Raw genomic sequence first — 25,562 nt, 5'->3', positions numbered from 1 at the left:
ATTTTTCATAATATTTCAGAGTACATATAGAAAAAATACATTGTTGAAAACATTGAAGTTATGTACTTAAAGTTTGAATAAACTAGTTATTTCATGTCAGCTTGTAATGCCAATATCAACTGCCAGTGATGTTTAATGATAAGCACATGAGATTGTGATAAAATACATGTGCAAATTTCATCACAAAATCAAAGAAGCTGATTGTCACACTTTCAAATGTTACACCAGGAATGATGTATGACAAAAAAATTATCGCAAGACTTTCACAGAAAGCCCACTTTTTCTGTGGTCTAGAAGTAGTGCCTTTGACTACTAATCCAAAAGTCCTAGGTTCAAACATCATCACTATTTAATTTCTGAATAGAAAACATCAGCAATGTCGGCCAAGACGCCTAGCATAAGAAGTCACACTTGTGCTGCCACAACCTTGTCAAAGAGGGCAGAGGAGCGTACATAGGTTCAAGGCACTCTCTTGGCCTTGGGCTGGGGAGCTGTCGCTAATAGGTGGAAGAATCAGCAATGATCAATGGCCTGGGGATGCAGAGGACAATGGAAACCACAGGAGTTGGCTTTCATCCATCATATGGTGTGAACAGGCTCGGTGTGATGAACAGTGCTCCACAAGCATGCTTATTTACCTGCTAGTGAGTTGTTATACTGACATAAGTGTTACTGTATTGGCAAGCTACAATGAAACTAATGTTCAACGCTCCATACACAAGACCGATGGCCCATGGAATAGAATGCTTTCTTCAAGATGCAATGCATACAGAACCGCAAAAACTGATAAGCATCCATTTGTCTATTATATCCAGCACAATAACCTCGAAGTCACTGACTAAGCAGCCCGTGACAGACTCCTCCATCGATCTATCAATGCCTTCCATTTCTACCACACTGATGGTAATGTGAGCATTGTTGCAGTTGACCATACCGATCTGGGGGTGCATACCATGCCCATCTTTGAACTCCTGTTCAAAGTTCCTGCCACCCTCACTGTTGACGTGCTGTACCCATATAGTACAGTTTAAGCCACACTAAAGAGAAATAGAATACCTAGGAAATGTACCCCATACCTGATTGGGTACGGCAATTATGCATGGAATTTAAGAAGCACAGTACATCATAAGTGTTCGTTGGAGGCTGCCGCTTGATTGTTATGTATGATGGACAACTAGAAAGTGCCCAGGCTGCAGCCAGGAGGACCATGTCCAATCTGAGTATCTGTAGCAACACTCCATTCAGGTGCCCCATGTGGAACTTCCCCGGTGATCCACACTGACCCCACTATCATATGTGGAGGCAGTACAACATGATATGATGGATGATCAAAGACTGATACCAACTCGAGCCACTATGGTAATGCCACCGCCCCAGCCCCAGCCCCACATGGTGCACAAGTTCTGAAAGCCTCTGAACATAGCAGTGCTTAGGGCACCCAGCCACTATCACTATCAGGATTCATAACGTGTGGGCTCCTATGAAAGCGGTCAGCCACCACTGATCTCCCACTCCTCTCCTAGTGATTAGGCAGACGACATGGAAGCAGATGACACACAGCACACAGCAATAGCTACTCTGACACCCATAGCTGGCGTTGATTCTGGAGGGCCCTCCCTGCTGGGAGACCATACAGCACAGTAACGCATGTCACGCAGCTGGCTGGATGCATTGTTCCGACTGCCATGAGCTTGCACTCGCGCATTGCCCTCTGCACATGAGATGTCTCAATCCTATTGTGTGAGAACAGTCAATGTCAATGGTATTAACTCCACCATCAAGATCTGCATATTACACAACACGATAAGAGTGGCAGACTTGGACATTGTCCTTCTCCAGGAGAGCTGCAGCTTGACCTTTATGGTAAAACAACCTACAACCTGCTGTCTGGGAATGGCACAGGTGGAACGGTCACCCTTCTCCGCGACGGCATAAAAGCGACTGACTTGACGTACTTGTTGAATGTGCGAGATGTAGCAGTCACAGTTGGCACGGTCTGCCACATATACGAGAGGGGACCCAAAAGAAACCAGATTGTTGCCATATAAAATTTATTGATGAACCTTTTTACAAAATTACTTCAGTCACCTTTAAAATACTCTCCATTACATGCGATGCACTTGTCAAGTCTCTCTTCCCACTGTTGGAAGCATGTTTGGAACTCTTCAAGTTTGATATTGCCCAGTGCCCTTTACGAAGCTGTTTTTACCGTCTCCACATCGTCATAACGCTCCCCTTTTAGCGTTTTTTTTTTTTTTTTTTTTTTTTTTCATTCGTGGGAATAGGAAAAAGTCGCACGGGGCTAGGTCCGGTGAATATGGAATGTGGGGAACGACAGACCACCTCTGAGATGCCAAATAGTGGGTCACTTGTAAGGCCGTGTGTGCTGGAGCGTTGTGATGCAGAAACCAGTCACCTGATCACCAAAGTTCCGGGCATTTCCTCCTCGCATCCTCTCACAGACGCCTTAAAACATACAAGTAAAAGTGCTGGTTAACAGTCTGGCCAGGGGGTATGAATTCCCGATGCAAAATTCCACGAACATAAAAAAAGACAATGATCATCGTCTTCACATTTGACCTTACTTGCCTTGCTTTTTTTGGTCTGGGAGAGTTGGGAGTCCTCCAATGACTTGACGCTTGCTTGGTTTCTGGGTCATATCAGTAACACCAACTCTCATCCCCTGTAATGACTTTGTTCAAGAAGTTTGGATCACGTGCAATCTCTGTTTTCAAGTCCTGACACACATTCATGTGGATGGTTTTTTGCTCCTGTGTGAGAAGGCGCGGAACAAATTTAGAAGAAACATGTCTCATGTGCAAATCCTCACTCAAAATCCGCTGGCACGAGCTCCCACTGATTTTGTCTGCTGAAATTTGGTCGATTGTTTGGCGATGATCCTCGTTGATCTTTTGGCGGACCTTTTCAATGTTCTACTCATTTTGCGATGTTGAAGGGCGTCCAGAATGAGCTTGGTCTTCAACACACATCTCACCACGTTTAAAGCGCCCAAACCACTTGAAAACCCTGTGTGCGGCTCATAGCGTCCTCCTGGAAAGCTTCCTGAAGTATTTGGTGTGTCTCTGTTGCAGTTTTTTTAAGCAACAAACAAAATTTCACACACACTCTTTGTTCTTTTAAAGTTGCCATAACAACTGCGCAGAGGTAACCCGCCAAGTCAGAGAAACACAATACCACACTTGCACGTTCAGCTCTACACTAACGCCATCTGCACAGCTGTTTCATGAAGGTCTCTACTAACACCATCTAGCGTGAGAACCCTGCACTACGTCTACGAGTGGCAGCACCCTCAGAGTCCGGTTTCTTTTGGGTCCGCCCTCGTATATACTTCACTCCATAGTGACAGGCATGTCTTCTGTTTGAAGGAGATGGTGCCACTTTTGCAGGGAAATAGTGGATGTCATGCAGTCTGAGGACTTGGTAACACATCACATCCTGTTCCTGGCACTGCGCGCACTGGAATGTGAACTGCTACTTCAACTGGATAGGTTATATGTCTCACATGGCCTCCGCACAGCGACCAGTAGTACAGAAATCTGGCCAACAGCCTCCAGAGATCATCTGGAATATACCTGCACTGCGACCCTGCTCTGTCAACTCACCCAACACAGCAGGGGCCCATGGATGCTAAACGTCACCCTCCTTCATGAGGACGCATGTTGGCAAGTGGTTGTTGACACACGTTATTTCAGACGCCTGCCCACATACGCTTCCATGTTACAGTGGTTGCTAGGATACTTCAAACCTGAACTCTGAAAGACTCTGATGGCATATGGATGAAACAGATCAAGCTGGCAAAGAGCGACATGGGAGTTTTACTATAAAGCTTTACACGAGCTTGTACTGCAACTACCGTCATCCAAATGTCATTTGGTCATGTGAAGCATCAAAGTACGTCTACTCTGCATCACAGTGGCGCAGCTAGAGGACATTCACATCCATGCGAGAGTGTGAGACAAAATCCCACTAAAATGGTGTCAGTCTATCATAAAGTGCACCACAGCTAATGTCAGCTCTTCACAATGATCAACACGGAGGCATATGGGCACACCATGACACAAAGAGACATAGCACACATGTTCCCCTGGTACTGTGGGACATTTTACATCGAAGATCCTTTGATTACGAAGAGGCACTGCACGATTTGTCTGCTCCTAGAGTCATGTCACCTGATGATACCCTGCTGGTGCCCTTCACATTCAATGAGTTGACACTGGCTCTGGCGTGTGGACCACAAACAAATCACCAGGGCCAAATGGTTTAACCTAGGCATTCTACGGAACTTTTTATGACGTGCGCAACAAGTGGCACCCAATGTTTGAAGAACTGACCTGCCCAGATTTCACTGTCATCACAGAATTCACGGGCAGCATCCTGATCCCAGCACTAAAACCGAGTGGTGGTTGTCGGTGGAAGGGCTTTTGCCCACTCATGCTCCTCAACACTGACTACAAGATCTTCACCCTTATCCTTCGTGTGCGTCCTGGCAGCACTATCAAGAAAGCAATTCACACTGACCATACATGCTTAGTTGGTGTCAACAACATTCATACAGTATTAGAAGCATACTGAGATGTAACAGCATGATTCCTACTCATGGTTTTGGGATGCATGGGACTCTCTCCGGTGTCCACAGGGGTGGTCCTTTGACTTATCTATGAGGTGCTTTCTTGTATTATGGTGAACGGTTACCAGTCTGGTCACATTGTTATTGGACAGGTGACTTTCCTTTGTGGTGTATTCGCTGATGATGTGGTGTTCCTGGTTAGATCAGAGGATTGAAATACACAAAGTGTTTCAAATGCTTCAACACTACGGGACTTCCACTGGAACCATCATCATGAGAAAGAGACAAAGTACAGGAATGTCTTAGGGGTGGGCTCCTCCAAACAGCAGTGCCCTTTGATAAGATGCCCACACTTAAAATGTTTGGGGGTGCTGTTCTGTAGAGTGGTGTCCATCACAGACACCCTTGTAGATGCTTGTTTCGAAAGATGGGGATCCTTACCACCACCTCACAGTGTATCTTTTCTTTGTTGACCTTTGTCTGTAATAACCCTTCTATCTATAAAGATAACAGCCAATTTCATGACTACACCACAAGGACCAATAACAGTCTGCACATTGAATTGGAAAGTCTCACTATGGTTCAAAAAGGAGCTTACTACTCCAGTATTAAGCTGTTTAATGCTCTCCCACCACACATTAAATGCCTTAACAATAGATTGCTAGCATTCAAACAAACTGTCAAGGAGTGCCTGATACAGAAATCTTTTTATAGAATTGATGAATATGTGAAAGAAAATGTATATAATCACTAAACTTGCAAGTGTTGTATAAATAGTGTAATTAATTTAGTTTTGAATAGGCGTATGAAAATTGTTTATTGGTACTTCTGTATTTCCCTTGGAATAGTGAACTTATCTTGACTCCTGTATAAATTACTCATCCTTAACATGTGAAACAAAAACTTTCTGTTAATTGAATGTGCTGCTGTTTAGTTGGTATCTTATTTACATTGTATCTTTTTGTTGCATTTATGTAAGATATATTTCAGGTGTGTACAATCAAACACATTCCATATATATATTACTTATCCTTAATATGTGAAAAACAATTTTCTGTTTATTGATTGTGCTGTTGTCTATTGATTTTATTTACATTGTATCTTTATTGTATGTATTTATACAAGTTATGCTTGAACTATGTACAATTTGACACGTTCCATATCCTTGCGATTCACTCACTTCCAGGATCTACGGAACATGAAATAAATAAATAAAAAAATAAATAAAAAAGTAATGTTCGCCGCATGTAACAATTACTACTACACCAGACACACTCTCTGACACAGAGCAACAAACTGCATGGAATGCATATACTCCCATGAACACTAGATATAAACACCTATCTTGTCTCAAAACTGAATTATTTCACGCATGTCCTTCCCTTGGTAGCTACGATGATCAACAGATTTCAAGTAGCATATGGACATTTAATGAGTGCCAATCTCATTTATTAAGTCTGATATGCTACCATGACACTACCACACTGAGCAGGTGATATTGGTCTAATTCACGTCTACAACTGCACGCAAGCTCTCTCTCTCAGCACTAAGTGTCACCAGTGGACCTCTGCCCATGGGCAGTGGTTTAATTCTGGTAGCTGAAGTGGCAACATGCTCTCTACAATCGTGGGTTTCCATAGGACACATTTCACAGTCACTCGCTCACATCATAGAGCTCATGATTGCCATCAGCTTACTTAGTAGCAGACCTGCAATTGACACAGATACCCAACACAAAAGACTACTATTGCCTTACCAACAGTAACGACCCATCAATACGGTCGCACTGTGGCACCCCGCAATTGACTGGAACATGGTGTGTATTACACATGCCTTTTTTTACCTATGTCAGTGCATTAATTGTGGTACATGGTGGTGAATGGGGAATTCACTATCTATCAGAGGCTACACTCCATTTATCTGACAGATGACTCCTCCCATCTGAGATGCAAAGCTGTTGATTCAGATGTGCACTGCCTGACTTGCGGTGACTGCTGGTGGCTCACACAACCCATACTGGCGTTAGTGTTGTCAACTGCTGGAATCCATCCCTCGTGAAGATGTATTGTGCCCAGTTAGAGTATATTTCCCAACAGCCAAGACAAGTGTCATTAACTGGCCAAAACTCATGGCTGTTTACTACATATTTCATAATGCACACAAACATACACTAGACTTTTGCTCCCTACTGATGATGATGACATGCCGCTTTTAGTCACCACTCGAAGTACATGATGCACTTCACTAATTACTTGGGTTCATTATTTGCGGACCATCCTGCTCATTCGGACTTTCTGGGTATGAGACTCTGTTACTGAAGGTTCCTGGAGTATACTGATCCCCTACAGACGGAATAGGGAGAATCCTACCAGCAGATGCTGATGACTTGGATACTCATTACTGGGGAAGGGGGAATCCGAAGGTCATGAGTTCAATCCTCACAAGGAACTGATCACAACTTTGGAATTGAACATTGGTAACTACTAGTGTGTTCAAAAGGCACCACTAGTTGTGTCCTCAGTTCTATGCTCATGTTCTTTTATAGTACACATGCACGTAAATTTCATGAAAACCTATTATATATTGTGCTACATATCAATGTGGTAAAAATATCATCATCTGTTCCCCTACCTGTTGATAGGTGCTTGCCTTGCTAGGCAGCTTTTTCCTTGTAGGACGGGAGGGGGGATTTGGGCAGGGAGTAGCGTCTTTGACTGGTAGGCACACGTCTGAACCTCACCACTGCTTAAATTTTGAATAAAAATCATAAGCTATGGTGGTCAACGACTTCTGGCATAAGAAGTCACCCTTGTTTTGGAGGATCAGAGATACTGAGCATTCTCTTGTCCTTGGGGTGGGAAACTGCCTCTAAAAGTTGGAAGAATCCGCAACGGTCAATGGTATTAGGGTGCAGGGAACAATGGAAACCACTGCATTAAAAACACATAATATGTATCTGCAGGACATGTGGCCTGTAAGTGAAAAAGTATCATGATGATCTTTCCATTGGCAAAAGATTCTGGAGTAAACTCCCATTCGTATCTCCAGGAGGGGACTGCCACATGGGAGGTGACCATGAGAAAAATACTGAATAACCAACAAAAGGGTAATGTTCAATAAATCTGGGTGTGGAATGTCAGAAGTTTGAACTAGGTAGGGGACCTAGAAAATTTTAAAAGAGAAATGCTTAGGCTTGGTCTAGATATATTTGAGATCAGTGAAGTGAAACGGAAAGAAGACAAGGATCTCTCATCAGATGAATATAGGATAATATCAAGAGCACCAGAGACAGCAAACCAACAATGACAAAAATACTTCAGATATACATGCCGATGTCGCAAGCAGAAGTTGAAGAGATACAAAATATATGAGGATATTGAAATGGTAATTCAGTATGCAAAGGGAGATGAAAATCTAATAGTCATGGGAAATTGGAACGAGGTTGTAGGGAAAGGATTAAAAGAAAGGGTTATGGTAAAATATGGGCTTGGTAGTAGAAATATTAGAGGAGAAAGAATAACCGTGTTCTGCAATAAATTTCAGCTAGTAATAGCAAATACCATGTTCAAGATTCACAAAATGAGAAGGTATGCTTCAAAAAGGCTGGGAAATTCCATTTAGATTATATGACGGTCAGGGAGAGATACCAAAATCAGATATTGGACTGTATAGCATACCCAGGAGCAGACAGATATAGAGTCAGATCACAATTTAGTAATGATGAAGAGTAGACTGAAGTTGAAGAGAATAGTCAGGAACAATCAATGCGCAAAGAAGTGGGATATGGAAGTACAAAGGAACGAACAGATATGCTTGAAGTTCTATGAGCCTATAAATACTGCAATAATTAACAGCTCAGTGGAAGATGAAGGGACATCTCTAAAAAGGCCAATCACAGAAGTAGCAAAGACAAACACACTTACAAGGAAAGTAACTGGGAAGAAACCATGGATAACAGAAGAAATATTTCAGTTGACTGACGAAAGAAAGAAGAACAAAAGTATTCAGGGAAATTCAGGAATACTAATACAGAAGTCACTGGGAAATGAAATAAACAAGAAGTGCAGGGAAACTAAGGCGAAATAGTTACATGAGAAATCAAAAAAATAAATTAATGTTGGAAGAGCTGATTCAGCATATCGAAAAGTCAAAACAACCTTCCGTGACATTAAAAGCAAGGGTGATAAATTCAGAGTACAATGGGAATTAAACTGTTTAATGCAGAGGAGAGAGTGGACAGGTGAAAGAGTAACAGAAGCCTTTCATGAATGGGAGCCTTGCTTGGAGATGTGATAGAAGAAGGATCAGGAGTCAACATGGGAGAGATAAGGGAGTCAGTGTTACTGAGTCAGAATTTAAAAGAGTTTTGGATGTCTCAAGATCAAAGAAGGCATAAGGAATAGATAACATTCCATCAGGATTTCTAAAGCCATTTGGGGGAAGTGGCAGATAAACGATGTTTCAAAGTGGTGTGTTGAACGTGAGGGAGAAGTTCGGATTGGTTACACCAAACAACACCAATTTAGCAGCAGTTCATTTATTCACCTAAACACATGCACGGCTCACAAAGAACTGAACATGGCGGACCAGCCCAAACACAATGCTCCGAGTCCAAAGACGTGAAGTGAGCCGGCGGTCGTGCGGTGACAGGTAGGCCGGAGGTTTCCGCTTGGAATGGAGTGACGACGACGATGTTTCTGGTGCCCGTGGCGAACACACAAAGCATGTCCAGGTCGACGTCGGGCAGGAGGGGAACACATTTCACCAGGTGGCAGGGAATGGTGGAGGATGCGTCATGAGCACTGGATGAAGAGAAACACACGATGAACAGTGTATGATCGCGCAGTATTATTGAGATGTCGTGGATTATGTCCGGGGGGACAGGCACAAACACCTCGAGCGAGGGCACGTTCAAGATGGGGGTGCGTGAGAAACCTCGACAGGGCGAGGCAGGCGACGGTGGAGAGTTCAAAGGGACCAGCAAAGGGCCCGGCGGCGAGGGCGTGATCATAGGTAAGCTCGTCGTGGGGATTGGTCACTTGACGGAGTGCGTGAGACCGGCGTCGAGGGCAAGGTTGGAGTAGAGATCGACGATTGGAGCTGGAAGTCACTCGATCGAATGTGTAAGTCCGACGTGGAGGGAGTGGTCGGAGCGTTGTGAGCCACGACAGTGAGTGGCGTGGTCGTGGCCTGAAGGGGGGTAGAAGAAGGCTCGACATGAGCACGCTAAGTCTGTTGAGAGAGACTGTAACATCTGGATGTCATAGGTGTTGGCTGAGCGCTGGAGAACTTGGTACGGGCCAGTATATGGAGGTTGGAGGGGAGCACGGACAGTGTCATCTCAGAGCATGACGTACTCGCAATTGTCCAGAGATTTCGGGACGTGAACCATAGGGCGGGAATGGCTGGTGGGCGGAGGGATATGGAGGTTGATGAAGTGGCATCTGACGTGGTACACGAATGAAGGTAAGTCAGACTGAGGGAGAGAAGTGGAAGGGAGAACAATGTTCTGGCCGTATATGAACTCGGCTATTGTGCCTTTGAGGTCTTCCTTAAAGATTGCACGAATGCCGAGTAGCACAAGGGGAAGGGCCTCCATCCATAGAGAGTCGTGGCATCGAAGAGCCACCTTGAAAGTGCGGTGCCAATGCTTGACTAGCCCATTACTTTATGGGTGATATGCTGTAGTACGGGTGCGCCGGATGCCGCAAATGTCTCAAATCCCGTTGAACAGGGCCGACTCAAATTGTCTGCCCTGCTCAGTTGTGATGATAGCTGGACATCCGAAACGCGATACCCATGACTCTACGAAAACTCAAGCAACAGTTTCTGCCATAATATTGGGGAGGGGGACAGCCTCGACCCAGCAAGTTGTTCGGTCAATAGACGAGAGAACATAACAAAAGCCGTTAGAGGGGGAGAGAGGGCCGACAATGTCAATATGAATATGCTGGAAACGCCCAGGAGGGATCGAAAAGGTGCCGAGGGGGGATGAAGTGTGCTTGTGTACTTTGCAGCGTTGGCACACGACGCAGGAGCGTGCCCATTGCTGGCAGTCCTTGTTGACATTTCTGCACACAAAGCGCTCCGCTATGAGGCGTGCGGACGCACGAACACCGGGGTGGGCTAAATTATGCAATGTGTTGAAAACAGCTCGACAGAGTGTGGTTGGGATGAGGGGGCGTAACGTGCCTGTGCTGTCGTCGCACCAGATCTCACCAGAAATGCCAGGGAAGGTGGTGCAGACGAAGTGTAGTGAAGAAGTAGAGTCTGAAATCAGGTTCTGTGTTTCCTCATCAGTGGGTGGGAGGTTAGGCAATTCAGAGAGGTCTAACAGCAAATGGACGGCGTCGACTCGTGAAAGGAAATCAGCAACTATACTGTCAGTACCCTTTATGTGTCTGACATCGGTGGTGAACTGAGATATGAAGTCCATGTATCTGAAGCGGCGAGGAGGCGGGTCAACTGGCGGGTTTGTAATGGCCGCAGCCAGGGGTTTGTGGTCCATTAAAACATAGAAAGGGCGTCCCTCAACATCAGTCTTAAAATGCTTGATCGCTTCGTAGACCGCGAGCAACTTCCTGTCAAACGCGGAATATTTCCGTTGCACATTGGTGAGCTTGGGCGAGAAGAACTGCAGAGGCAAAGTTTGGCCGTCAATCATCTGGCTAAGGACAGCACCGATGGCAGTATTGTTCGCGTCTGTGGTGATTAAAAGCTGCACATTGGGATGAGGATGTGCGATGGTGCAGGCCTCGGCAAGAAGATTTTTGAGGGCAGTGAAAGAGTCAGTCATAGCAGGGGTCCATGGAACGGGCCGAGATCCAGAAGTGTTGGTGCCTGCCAAGGCATCCGTCAGTGGAGCCTGAATCTCCGCAGCCCGAGGTAGATGTCGGCAATAATAATTAACCGTCCCCAGAAAGCGCTGGAGCTCTTTGAATGACGAAGGTCTTGGTACGTTTAATATTCTTTGTACTTTCTCAGGGGGCGGTGAAATGCCATCGGCAGAGACCCGAAAACCAAGAAATGTAACAGCGGGTTGATGTAGCTGCAATTTTTCCTGGTTGGTCTCGATGCCTGCAGCTGCGAGAGTGTTCATAACAGTTTGCACATGTCGAATGTTGTCCTCGATGGAGGAGCTGAACACAAGAATGTCATCAAGATATGCAAAGCAGAATTTTAGGTCGAATAGCGCTTCATCAGATGAAGCGTTGCCAGGTCTGGGTTGCGTTTTTCAGACCGAAGGACATGAATCGAAACTAAAATAACCCAATCGGGGTGGTGATTGCTGTCTCCTCGACGGAGCACAGGGGAAGTGAGTCTTGGACGGATGATGAAACACGGTGTTTCGCACTAGGTCCGGTGAAAGTTTGTGGTGTATGGGTTTGTCAATTTCGCACACTAAAAAAGTCCAATAGAGTTTGCAGTTTGCGGGGAGTGAGACAACGTGGGAAGTTGAACCCGAGCATTGTAGTTTAGTTGAATTCACGGCTTGCAGTGAAGTATGACGAGGGCGGATGTTCGACAACGCTAAGGACGTAGGCAGCAGCAAAACATCGGTGCCTGTGTCCACTAGCAAAAGGTATCCCGACGAAATGTCTTTAATGTAAAGTCATCCACAATTATCCGGTTGTTCCCGGATAGAATGGAGCAATGGGGGGGGGGGGGGGTGGTGGTGGCTGTCATGTTGTGCGCAGGAGGCAGCACCTGGACCTACCTGCGATTGGCGTTTGGGAAGTAGTAGGGTGGTCTGCAGTACAGTGCAGCCTCACCAAACCGTGTGTGGAAGTAACAGTACGGGTAGTGTAGTTGGATTTCCTGCGGAAAGTTCACTGTTAGTGGTGGTGGCTGAGGTTCGGTGGCCGCAGCAGGTTCGGTTGCATGAGGTGGCGTGACCGTGGGTGGAGCCGGTGACGTCCCAGTTGCTTGTTTACTGCTTCCCAGAGCGAGCGGAACGGTCGGCACAGTATGGCCCCGGCCGTGTCCGGTCGCATGGCGATGACCCTGAACCTGAGACTTGTCAGGTAGGCAGTGGCTGGCGAAATAGAGCAGTGATGCATCACATAGCTTGTCAGCAATTGTCATTCTTTGCTCGACAGGTTCTGGAAACCTTTGAGCCAGAGCAAAACGGATGTGAGGAGACAGTTTATCTGACAAGATGGTGAGGAGAGCTGTGTCAGAGAATAAATCGGCACTGACCAGGGCACGTAGCCGTCTCCAAAGCTGGGAAGGTTTGTCGTTGCCTAGTTGCTCGACGTGGAGCACTTGCCATATTGCTGCCTTGGTTGAGCATGCAAGCTGACGTAGAACTGTCTTTTTGGCTAGAGGGTACCAGGTAGATGAGTTCGGGGTGTCAACCAGGTCAGCAGTCAAGTCCTCCTGCTCGTGCAGATGGGTGATGAGGCACAGAAACCTGGTTGACTCATCAAGTTTGTAATGGTCGAACACTTCGTCCAAAATTTTGAACCAGGTTGTTGCTCTGTCAGGATTAAACGGCGGCAGTGTCGGTAAGCGTTGTAGAATGTTCAGAAGAACAGGTTGAGTTGAGTTCGTCGGGGCACTGCTTGAATCAAGCTGTTGTTGCTGAAGTATTCCAGGAGAGTGTGGCTCCAGGGGATGTGGCAATGACGGCTGTTCAGGTGGCAGCGTGAAGGTGACACGTTGTGGTTGAGCGCGATCCGTCACGGCATGGAAGGCCGACACGGGTGAGAAACCGTAATGTGTCGATTGCAGTTGCGGAAGCTCAACACGTTGCGAGATGTGCGGAGAATGGTAGCAGAAGCTCGACTGGAGCCGGCGCGGGGGCGACAGGTGAGAAAAAGTTCAAAGTTTGAGAATGCGTGTTAGTCTGCGGACAGCTTGACGTATGATCATAGCCTGGGCCACCTGTGTTGCAGGGAGGCTGTGGAGGTGCGGGCTGTCCAGAAGCACAGTGTGGAAAATGATGTCGAACATGGGATGGAATGTGTGAATGTTCACTGTTCATAGTTGTTCCACTCAAAACGGTGTGCGGATAAGGTGAATGTCTTGGCACAAAACACTGAGGCGTAGCAGTGGGACGGAGGTTAGGCACAGATAACGAGTTATTGTTCCTGTTGCAGGCCAAGGTATCGAAGTAGGAAGGCATGTGCTGATGCTGAACTGAGGCATGCACAGGCATGGTCGGATGCTGAGGAGGTAGACATGTGAACGAAGCAGTTCTGGCCACGTGGCAGGTATCCACGTGGTACTGCACGGATTGCGGCATGGCAAATCGTTGTCCTGGCAGTAGTAGGTTGTCCAACGAAGCATTTGCAGAAATCGGCAATGGTCCCGCACTGTACGGAGATCTGTGAGAGATAACTGCACAGTCCATGAGGGAGGGCACATGTGGCGGGAACAAAGGCGTTTGATAGCCGGAGTCATGTGCACTCCTAACCTCACTTATTGTTGCAGGCTCGAAAACGTCCGGCGAAATCGGCGGAATCATCGAGTGAGAGGCATCGTGTTGCAGTCCTGGTGGGCGTACATTGCCCGCAACACGATGCATGTCAATCACAAAATGCAGCATTAGGTGCTGGGCCGAAGTCATTGTTCGAATGTTGAGCTTATGTGAGACATATGGGTACATCATTCCACACTGCTTCACATCCATCCCAGAGATCATCAACTGCAGTGAATGGCAAATGAAGACATGCTAGTCTCCCGGCAACCTCTTCAATTTTGGTAAATCTGAAGAACTTGCTGGCCAGTGCAAGAATCAAACTCCTGTACTGAGTTGGTCAGGCTCTGGCTTACATGATGGTATGTGACAAAAGTGAGAGTTAAAAGTCTAGTATGAGCAATATTTTTGGACTCCGTGATGGATGGCATGGAGGAGGTCATTCTGTTCGAGATACTGCATCATGTTTAAGCTCAGAATGTGTCCTAAGGTTCCACAAAAGGAGGATGTCAAAGTCATTGGATGTTCATTCTGTGGATCACTTCTGTTAGACATCTAGCAGACGTGTGATCTGTGCTTTCTTCAAACTACTGCACAAAACTTCTTGTATAAACCACCCCACCCCCCACCCCAGGGGATACAACCTTGTCAAAGGCATCCAATGTGCAAGGTGGGGTGGGAGGGGGTGGCGGGGAGGAGGGTTGTGATCTTTGAAGAAGCTGTGGGCCATGGCAGTAGTAGTGTAGCTGCTGGCAGGGTCGCCCAAGCCAAATTGGTGCCAGTGGAGGCGTCAGAAAAAGGGCTGACTGCACCAACATTGATTAATAGTTTAACTGTGGTTTTGTTGGCATTAAATCCTGGCTGATGTAAAATTCAACTGCACCACCCTCGGTTAAAGTTAAACGAGGAAGCTGGCCATGGTTAAAGTTGACTGAGATCGGAGGCTCGTTTATCTTTAACTAATCACAGTTAAAATATTAAGATGCTGGCACATTTTGATGTTTTAAATGACACAGAAGATGAAAAATATTGAATCTTGACCACACAAATCATGGCACAACTGTGCTAGAGTACTTGTGGAAGGAGGAAATCCTTTCAAGGATTACAGGGACTGGAAATCTGGTACGAGATTTTGTCTTTCAAAAGAGACAATGTGATCATTATTAGGTCAAATTAACAAGAGGTTGAAATTTCCTACTTATTGGAATAATCCTGTCTCACTTTGAACAGACTTCTATGTCATTAAGGGCATATGCAGCTGGTGCATTTAATAATGTTACTGGTGATAGTGCTAATGCACATGAATAAAACAGCACAAAGAATTATCAATGATCATGCATTGTCTGCACAATACATAAAGTTTCCTTCTTGAGCAGAATTACATGTTGTGATAGACGGCTTCAGTACTGGATGGGTTTCCTGGAGTCATTGGTACAGTGGATTCCAATGCTACGACACAATGATGATCTATCAAAAGTGCATCACTTTGTTACAATTTATAATAGTTAAATATCAAATAATGACATTTGTAAATATGGTCTTTACACCGTGTATATCGATTTGGAGAGATGGTTACCCTTTTGAAGTCATAGCCTAACTGATAGCACTGTGAACTGTGAAGAGAAGGGTAATAGGTTTGTGTCCACCTCCCTATAATTTTTTTCTTTTTTCACCTTTTGTTTTCTAACAGGTTCTGGGTCATTCCTCTTAATTTAATAGAAGTTCCATATGCAGTAGTCGATGTGATTTATTATAAATGGTGCATTTGCTGCAATTCTTGTTGCAAAGGCCAGTGTCTGGAATGTTACCCCAGTGGCTAGTAATCTTAACGTACCAGTCGGTCCACATCATAAAGTAAACACAACTCACACACAGGAAGTTTTTGTTCTTATGAAACGTTGTATAAAATATATTTATACCTAGTCTTGGTTGGCATGGATTGCCAATGTTTGTACCTTGTCAGAAAGTATCTTTTTTGATGGGGATGAGCATCTCTGAAAAGATCTCCTCTTCCATTCAAAAGAAATCTTAATCTCAAAATCCATATGATGAAGCATGTTATTTCAGAGTGATGGTAGTCAATGCAACAACAGGAATATGGGTATCATGCATGTGCAAACTGACATTAGTCACTACAGTTTAATGATAAAGAATTTAAAACAAAAAAATGGGATGAAGATTCTAGTTAAAGAATAACGTATACTTGTATGTCTCAGGTTGTTCACTGTTCAAGCCATTGATGAGTCCTAAGTCTTCTTAACACAGCACCAGTCCATTTTTTTGCATTATCAAATTTTCGTATTACAGCCAACCAGCTCCAAAACGATACCAGTTTGAAATTTTGAGAAATTAGGCCTCATTTTCCTGTTCCCCACAGCACAGTAACCATACCCACATTATGATAAAAAACTGAAAAGAGCGCATCAAGTACCAAGGACAGCAATTATCATTGGCTTTGAATGTATAATGAGCACTTTCCTTTGTAACACATGGAGTCAAATTCCCTGTTAGCTAAACATGTTCCACTATCCAACATTTAATGTTGGGTGCAGTGCAGAGACAACTTAATCTTGATTAAGCTTTAACTGTGATCACGAGACCCTCAGTTATCTTGCTTTTTAATTGATGTTGATGCAGTTTGCGAGAAGTGTGTTACGCTACAGGGTATGGGGGCCTCTATAGACTACGTCGTCAAAGTGAAAGCCTGGTCCTCTAGGTTAGAGGTTGCTTGCAGACTCGCCCCCACCTTGTAAAAAGTCATTCATTGTGATAATTTAATAGGGAATGCTGGAGTGCCCTTACAAAGACGAATTGCACCAAGGAACAGGAATGTGGATGTACTGATGCTTAAATTTGCAATGTGTATTGTGCATACACTGCTACAGATAGGAGTTATGAACAGTATTGTGGAAGAGATGCTAAGTTTTGGAAAAGGAGTTGTTACACTTTGGGAATCAGGTGGAAAGGAAGGGGTGACATTCATAAGCATAAATTCTCCCTACATTATTCAGGAAAAGACAAAAGACAAGGGGAGCATTGAGTTGGATTTATAGTCTCCAAGGATATGCATAGATCTGTTATTGCTTTCAGTCCACATAATAAAAGAACCTGTACTCTGCACACCAAAGGCAAATTTCACAATGTGACCTTTGTGGCTGTATATGCACTAACAGCAGAATAAAATGAAGACATAGTAGATAGATTCTATGATTATCTACAGGAGGTTTTGTGACGAAATACCTAAACATGACCCAAAAATAGTCCTTGGTGAGTATAATGCCAAACTGGGCAAAGAAGAGGCTTTCAGCAGGATCTTTGGTAAGGAAAGTCTGCATGATGAAATTATTAATAACGGTATGAAGATTTTTGCCCAGTTTGCTTCTGCAACGAATTACAGTAAGTACCTGTTTCTCAAGGAAAAAAATCCACAAAGGGGCCTGGAAAACATCAGGAACAAACAAAGCAAACCAAATAGACCAAATGTGGGTGTTGAAGAGGTGGGCATCTGATCACGGTAAGCACGCACTTTCTGAAGAGCTAATTACAATTCTGGCCATTACCTATTAGGAGCCAAAATGAGGCATAAACTTGCTATGGTTGCCAAAAGAAATAGTATCAAAGTAAAGAAATGGAATATAGAACATCTGAAAGATATGTTTACTGTACAAGAGTATCAGAACAGATTGAGATATGAGTTACAAACAAAAGATGATGAAAAAATGCCATTTTGACAATGCACATGAAATACTGTGGGAGACAAGGAGACAGAAATGAAGACTGTTATGATGATGTATGTAGGCAGACAGTGGAACAGAAAAGGAAGCAAGACTGAACAAATGAGGTGTTATATAATGAAAAAAGAATAGAGGCAGCAAAGATACGCAGGAGGGAAAAAAAGTGAAGCTACAAGGGGAAAGAGAGGAGATGGAAGGGCACTACCAAAGGAATAAGAGCAGAGATCTTTATAAGAAAATTAAAGAACAATCTCAAGAATACAGAAAAAAACATATGCAAGGAAAAAAGAGGGAAATTAGCTGACAGATAGACAAGATGTTTTGGATAGATGGAGAACATACTTCAAGGAAATTCTGAAGGGCAGTCCTATCAGGGGTGAGCAGCTACTCTGCTACACTGCACATGAGATACAAGAACTCACATCAGAAGACGTACAGAAGGTATTGCACTGATCAGAAAACTACAAAGCCCAGGAACTGACATTGATAACTGCAGAACTGTTAAAAAATGGGAGAATTGGTCTCCATAAGTGAAAGCATAAACTCATCAAGTTGATATGGAATCAGGAAAGAATCTCCAGAGAGTGGACCTTGGAATAACCCAACCAATCCATAAGAAAAGAGACAAGACTTATTCGAATTACCCAGCTGAATGTAACCTGTAAGGTTCTTTGTTGAATTACCTACAACAGGGTAGTTCTATATGTAGAAGAGATTCTGGAAGAATACCAGTGTGGATTTCAGCCTAATTGGTAAACAACAGATCAGATATTTGTGCTGAGGGAATATACGAAAAGTTATATGAGAATAATATTGAGCTTCATAACTGCTATGTAGAGTTCAAGCATGCCTCCGATAGTCTTGATAGGGCAGAAATGCTAAATGATTTGCTATTGCTTGGTATACCATCTCAGTATGTTTTATTTATCTAAGCAACATTGGCTTATTCCAAGGCTACAGTGAGAATGGATGGAGAACTCAGTAAATAGTTTAGCATCAATAAACAAGTCAGATAAGATGTCCTCTGCAATGCTTTTTAATCTGACTCTTGAAGCAGCCATTCAAAAGCTTCAAATATATCAGGAAGGAAAATAATAACTTAGATAAACTATCAGCAGCTGGTTTCAATTTTGAACAAGTGCTGAACTTTGACTATCTGGGTTCTAGTATTAATAGGACAAAATCATGTCAACTGAAATAAAACAGCATATCTTAAGTGCTAACAGGTGGTTCCAAACTTTAAGAAATTGCTGGTCTCTAGATTATTAAAGAGGCAACAGAAACTTCAAACTTATAAGTTCACGATGAGAGCAGTTGTAACCTACAGATGTGAACATGGACACTAACTACTACTGATGAGCAGCAGCTCAGGATATTTGCACACAGGGTTCTGGGCACTTCAGGATAGCAGTGGTTTCTGGAGGTCTAGAACGAACACCAATCTGGACAGACAGAGAGGAAGACCACAAAAATGGTGGATGGATGATGTGGAAAGAGATATAAAATCCCTTAGAGTGATATAAAATATCTTACAGGGTCAGGGAGCGGCAGCGAACTGCACTGGAGAGGACAGAATGGAAGAAAGTTGTTACATCATAAAAAGAAGAAGAAGAAGAATGGCCCCTGAACCTAGGTGCAGATGTCATTTGCCCCAATAGAAGCCATAATTTACTTCCGCATCTTGGGCAAGACACCCTGGCAAGCATGTAGAGTGGACATTAGCATTCCTTTATGATCTTTCTCCTATTTCCCTAAATGACTTCATCACCTGCCTAATGCTGGAGCTCCTAATACCATCAAACCCACCCTCTGTCATAATCAGATCTATTGGGAATATTAGCTCCAGTCCCAAAAGATGAGGCATCATGTGCTACATGGGATCAGTATCCATCTGCACCTAGGTTCAGGGACCATCCTTCTTCTTCTTCTTCTTCTGCTTATGATGTAACAACTTTCCACAGATTCATGGCAGCAACAATGTCTGTCTTTCACACTCAAGTGAATGTGGACCGGCAAGATCAAGTGCATCTGATAATGCTGGGAGACAGGGGATCCCAAGCAATGCTTTAGGCCTCACGGGAGCCACAGTTTTTACACTGAATGTTTCAATGCCACTGCTGCCCAGGGCAGCAGCCTGCAGGCTGCTGAGAATGGCCACCACAACTTCCAACTGTTCCTGACAGACGGTGCCCAATTCCTACTGCACCTGTACACAAGCGCAATCGCTATCCATACTTAATCAACGTTTGTCTATACAAGTAATACAACACTCAACCAAGAAGTTGCTAGAAGCAATTTAAATATTGCTGGTACATTGCCTTTGGCTATCATTACACTACAAAGTCAGCTCATACAATGGAAGTGCCATAAAAATACAAGAACATTAAGAAAAAAGTAAAGAGACACTAGTCAACACAGAAACACACACCAACACTATGCATTTTTTCATAAAAGCATGTGAGAAAACATTAAACTGAATGCTCCGTAGAAACTGGTACTGATACTGATAATGGCATATGCACTCTACCCTGCAGCTGGAACTCTACTTAGTACAGAACTTATTAAATAAAGAAAGTTGTGTAGAGGGGAAAACAGTTTCAGTGCACTGAGGAAATATCTGAAAGAAATATTTTAATGTATTGGCAAGATAAATTCTCTCCAGGATCCTGTTACTATGATTAACTGCAACAAGGAAACATAGCAAATGAAAATATAGTGATAAATTCCAATAGAAGACAAAAAAAGGAAGTCATATCTGCTGGTATACTCATCTGTACTGTTTGTCTATGATAAGCTAATGATTCACAAGTGACTGTTGGGAACAGCAAGAGGCATGTCTTGGCCCCACAGTACGGCTGCCGAGTGAGGAGAGGTGAAAGGCAGTGTCATCTGCTTCCGACAATGCTGGTCCTGTTATTCTCAACATTGAGCACAGCAATGTTACGCATCTAAGCTTGGAGATAAATGAATATCTTTCATCTAGTGCCAATTTTTTCTGCTTCTGTCAGCACCAGTAAATCATCGAGTTAAGTGGACAAGCAATAGTATGGTAACTAATACTGTCAGATGGAAGTACAGATACAAACATAACGAGATCAGTGAGGTATGGTGTGATATTCTGAGTCAACACCATAACAGAGACATCATCATTACTCATGCAGCACTTTCTTTTTCATGGCAGATGCTTCTAATGTTACAAAGATAATGTCAAAATACTATTTAGAATTTTATAGTATCAGTGCTTAAGAATATGATTTAACACAAGAATATATAGAAATGTAGCCAACAACAAATTATAGCCACACAAATGGCAGGCCAATGTCAAAAATTAACAAATATATGGCATTCATGAATATGCACTATTGCTTAATGTTAAGTGTAGCAAAAGACTACTTGCTACAGGAAGTATCCAGTTACATGCGTTGCCATGTCATGACAACATTATGGAACTACACATGAACACTCCCATAGATAGTACAAGCTGCAGAAGGCATATTCCTTTTACCTCATAATAGCATGGATTTTATAATTCCTTAGATAACAGTGGCCACACACATTATAGCAATTATGTCAGCAACATAAAAAGCAGTTAATGGGGCACTGCGCACATGAAAGTTTAAAGTACCATATTAAATGAAACTTAAAGGCTGTAGTAACACTTAAACTTCTTTGTTACTGACAACTGGCCTTCACAGTGTAGCTAACTAGGCTGTGAGATTTAACAGTAAGCCTACTAACATAGCATTTTTCTTGGACAAGTGCTTGGCACTTTGTCTTTAGGTGTATTGTTTATGGTAGACAAATGTTAAATATGTAGGCCTTATTACCCAATTAGATTTAAAAAGATACTGGGTAGTTCTTGCTAGACTTAAATGTCAGTTATACAGCTTTTCATTTCCTTATCTCTTACCTCAAGAAGAATACTTGAAGTGACAGTATTACACACCATTAGTTGAACTGTAAAGAAAGGAGAAGCACTGGCACACTGAGTTAATGAAGAGCATGAAAAAGTAACTAATAAGTAGATCTCTAATAGAATGCTTCTTCATTAAGTAGCCCTACCAGTACTGAAACGTCCAATGAAATGCAAAAGTATATTCAACTTCAACAAAGTTATACACACCGATATTTTGTTGATTCCATTTAAATTTAAAACACTGTTGACACAAAAGAATCTCATATCTGTCAAGTTTTGGTTCTGTGTCTCGGCAGCATCAACAAAGGCACAAATTTTGTACCTCACATGACCATCAGGAGATTCAAATGAGGATGGGATGCCTTTTGGAAGCTTGTATGTAAAATTATATTTATGTGATCCTTCATTCCAAAGTGGATTTTTATTGTTTACTCCTGTGGAAAAAATAGGACGTAATTGCTATAATTTCTCTGATCAAAATTTTACAAACTGAAGCAGTAAAAATGTGCCTTAACAATTAATAAAAGAATTTATTTTAAAAAAGAAAAGAAAGTGCTCTGTATGTATGAACAATTACCACATATGTTACCCCTCGATGCACTAATTACTATAACTCAGTGGGGCTAACTATGATTATGATACCTATCAAAAAAATTCTGAACATAAACAAGGAAATCTAATTCTTCATTCACGTCATGAAGAAGGTCGAATGACCATCAATACGTCCTAAAATTACAACCATGTAGGCCAAAAGTAAATTATTCACAGGTACCGGCATTTTCTGATTCACCCAAAAGTGAAAGTGTCGCATACACAGGATGTTTTCAACGTCTAATCATGATTTTTACAATAGTGTGTGTAAGCTCTCATACAGTAATTCCGCCGACTTAAGTACTCGAATACAATGAGGACTACACTATTGGTGGTCCTCCCTTGCGGTTTAGGTAGTTACGTACGCGTACAAAATATGTATCAAAATACTAGTCGGGGACCTGTCCATTACTTAATTCGCGTTTTCTGAATTTACCTTTCAACTTTTGTTTTTATGACGAAAAGTGGGTTGAATATGGCAAAGTAAGTTTACATTTGGCGCGAACTAAGTCATACACAGGCCAGTCTCTTATTATGAAAACCTTATGTGGCATTCACATTCGTTGGCTTCGCCAATCACCTTTCAACCAAACCTCAAACTCGAGCTACGCTACAGAACAGTCGTTCAACAAAAACAAAATTTCTGTGAGGGTGTGAGGTCCAATATCCCACTCAAGACTGTACTTCTGTCAAACTTTATTTTTCTGACAAATTAACTTACACCAATACGAAAGAAATTTATAGTCCGATTCAACGAACGAAACTGTTTAATCCACGCAATGGTGAGCAAGAGTTCAACAAATGCGGAAGCATCACTTCCTTCTTTTTGTTAAAAAAATCTTATGAATACTTAAATGATTCTTACCATTCGAGACGCAGCAGAACTGGAAAACCTTTTCAAAGTATACTCGAACTCGTTTATTCCGTTGAGGGCTACCTTCTGTACCATTTGTTTTAATGGTGGCAATTCCAGAAATAGATGTTATAATGACTGAAACAGAAAAAGCGTTTTATTAAAAATTTTCACACGAAAAACATTGTCCCTTACATTATCCTTCATTTACCTGAGAAGCTCAGCGGTTCATTTAAATATAGTTCCACTTCACCGCGTACAACTTGCCCTGGAAAGTATATTTTCGAAGCGTTGGATAACGATATCTGGAGTTTAGAGTTCTGCATCTTCTCAAATAAACCAGATCTGAGTGTCTCACAAGATTTAACATACGCAGCAAAGTACAACTACGACTGGAGCGCCCTACCACCTGAAGGATTCCCCAATCACGTTTCACCTAACTCTCCGACTCTCGCCGCCACTACCTATTGTTAAGGCGCGGTTATTCAAAACATCACTGCCAATTGTTGTAAACTACAATCATGCCTCTGGGAAGCTCACAATGAAAAACAAGATAGGCAACAAGATAGTTTTAATTCTCTGATTTTTTTACATGAATTTATGATGTGTGTTTCCCATATATATATAAGATACAGCACAGCAAGATTGGGGATTCCAGATTCGTTTCTTGACTTCGACACAAGTGAAAGGAGTAGCATCAAAACAGATAGTTGCTTTTCCTTACGACTGTAGTAATCTGACCACCGTGTGTTAATTATTTGCTTCTTTACATGTGAATCATATATCTTGTTCTTCTTCGTTTGCCATGATTTAGGTGATCATTTAAGCATATTGTATACAAGTTCCGTATTTCTTCTTGATTTAAAACAGTGGCCTGCGGAGCAGTTTCACATGTCCATCCGACGCCTGCCAGGACGATATTACTGGAAAGCGGCGAACCGAAAGCAGTAGGAAAAGCACGAACACATTCATGTTTCGTGGCTCCCATCTCGGGGGAAAGGCAGGGGGGGGGGGGGGGGGCAACCCATGGCAGTGTGGAACACGACAAATTATACATAACTGCACACTTGCAACAGCGACGGGGTTCATCTGTAGATTACATTTGTGACCAGTGATGATTAAAGTCCATCGGTTAATCTTATTTATTGAGGGCTAACTTCTGTAATTTATTTTAATGGGTAATCAGCGTGTCATACAAATTTTTTGGTCAATTATTTCAACGGAGCGAAAACAAGACTCCATAGAAATTACATAACCGTTTCAGGGCGGTAGCGCTGAAACAAATACAATAGACAATCAGTAAGTAATGCAACACATTTTTATTCTGAAAGAGGTTTGGTGTTATTTAGGATTCCAACACATCATATTATTCCCACTCTTTTGGCTACAAAACCTTATTTTGCAACGTAGTCTCCGTTCAATGCGATAGCTTTACGCCACCTTACTGGGAGGGCCTGTTTTCGCACGTAGTGCTACTCTTTTGGTCGACGCCAGTCTTGCTGCCCCCTATCGTCCACGTACTGCTTCCCGCGGAGTGCAATCTTCAATGGGCCAAACAGATGGGAGTCGGGAGGTGCGAGGTCTGGGCTGTATGCGCACGAGGCAGAACAGTCCAATGAAGTTTTGTAAGCTCCTCTCGGGTGTGCAGACCTGAGTGAGGCCCTGCGTTGTCAAGGAGAAGGAGACGATTGTTTGCCTTTTAGTGACGGTGAACACGTTGAAGTCGATTCTTTAATTCCCTGAGGGTAGCACAGTGGTAGAGTTGATCGTTGCACGATGAGAGAGGACATCAAACAGAATATTTGAATATGGTATCTGTTCTTTCAGAGATCCTAAGCTGCCGACAGGCGTTGGTATACATCAACAGGGACAGTTAAAAACGTGTGCCCCGACCGGGGATCGAACCCGGGATATCCTGCTTACATGGCAGACGCTCTATCCAGCTGAGCCACCGAGGGCACAGAGCGTAGTGCGGCTGCAGGGAATTATCCCTTGCACGCTCCCCGTGAGACCCACATTCCCAACTTAATGTCCACACACTACTGTTGTGGCGTAACAAGACAGCCACGCCACTCGGAAGTAGCCGAAAGGCACGCGTTAACTCACGCAGGCTAGTAGATAGGTCTGAAACAGGATACGTAATGAATGCTATAAAGAAAAGTACGTAGCTCCTGGAATACTTAACATTAATCCATCCTTGTGGTATATCGCTCTTGACGATACAAGTGAGACTGTTTAGATACAAGCTATGTAATGCTAATGGCGCCTTGCTAGGTCGTAGCCATTAACTTAGCTGAAGGCTATTCTAACTATCTGCTCTGCAAATGAGCGAGGCTTCGTCAGTGTGCATCGCTAGCGAAGTCGTCCGTACAACTGGGGCGAGTGCTAGTCCGTCTCTCGAGACCTGCCGTGTGGTGGCGCTCGGTCTGCGATCACTGTCAGTGGCGACACGCGGGTCC

General features: G+C 43.3%; 1 protein-coding gene and 1 non-coding gene across 2 annotated transcripts in view; both read right to left on the bottom strand.

The window, feature by feature from the left end:
• The window catches only part of LOC126263225 (arrestin domain-containing protein 1-like), a 118,800-nt gene extending 95,371 nt beyond the window's left edge, over nt 1-23,429 (bottom strand). Inside the window, exons 1-3 of the mRNA XM_049960309.1 lie at nt 23,315-23,429; nt 23,116-23,241; nt 21,867-22,093 (exon numbers count right to left, since the gene is read on the bottom strand). Coding sequence (XP_049816266.1) covers nt 21,867-22,093; nt 23,116-23,241; nt 23,315-23,429 — 468 coding nt within the window. The remainder of the gene's footprint in view (nt 1-21,866; nt 22,094-23,115; nt 23,242-23,314) is intronic.
• Nucleotides 23,430-24,987: 1,558 nt separating this feature from the next.
• On the bottom strand, nt 24,988-25,062 carry Trnat-ugu (transfer RNA threonine (anticodon UGU)). Its single transcript has one exon. It is a non-coding gene; the product is annotated as a tRNA-Thr (tRNA).
• Nucleotides 25,063-25,562: the final 500 nt, after the last annotated feature.

This window comes from Schistocerca nitens, chromosome 6, assembly GCF_023898315.1.
Source record: "Schistocerca nitens isolate TAMUIC-IGC-003100 chromosome 6, iqSchNite1.1, whole genome shotgun sequence".
NCBI lineage: Eukaryota > Metazoa > Arthropoda > Insecta > Orthoptera > Acrididae > Schistocerca > Schistocerca nitens.
The sequence above is the reverse complement of the archived record's forward strand: the minus strand, read 5'-3'. Positions and strand labels throughout refer to the sequence as shown.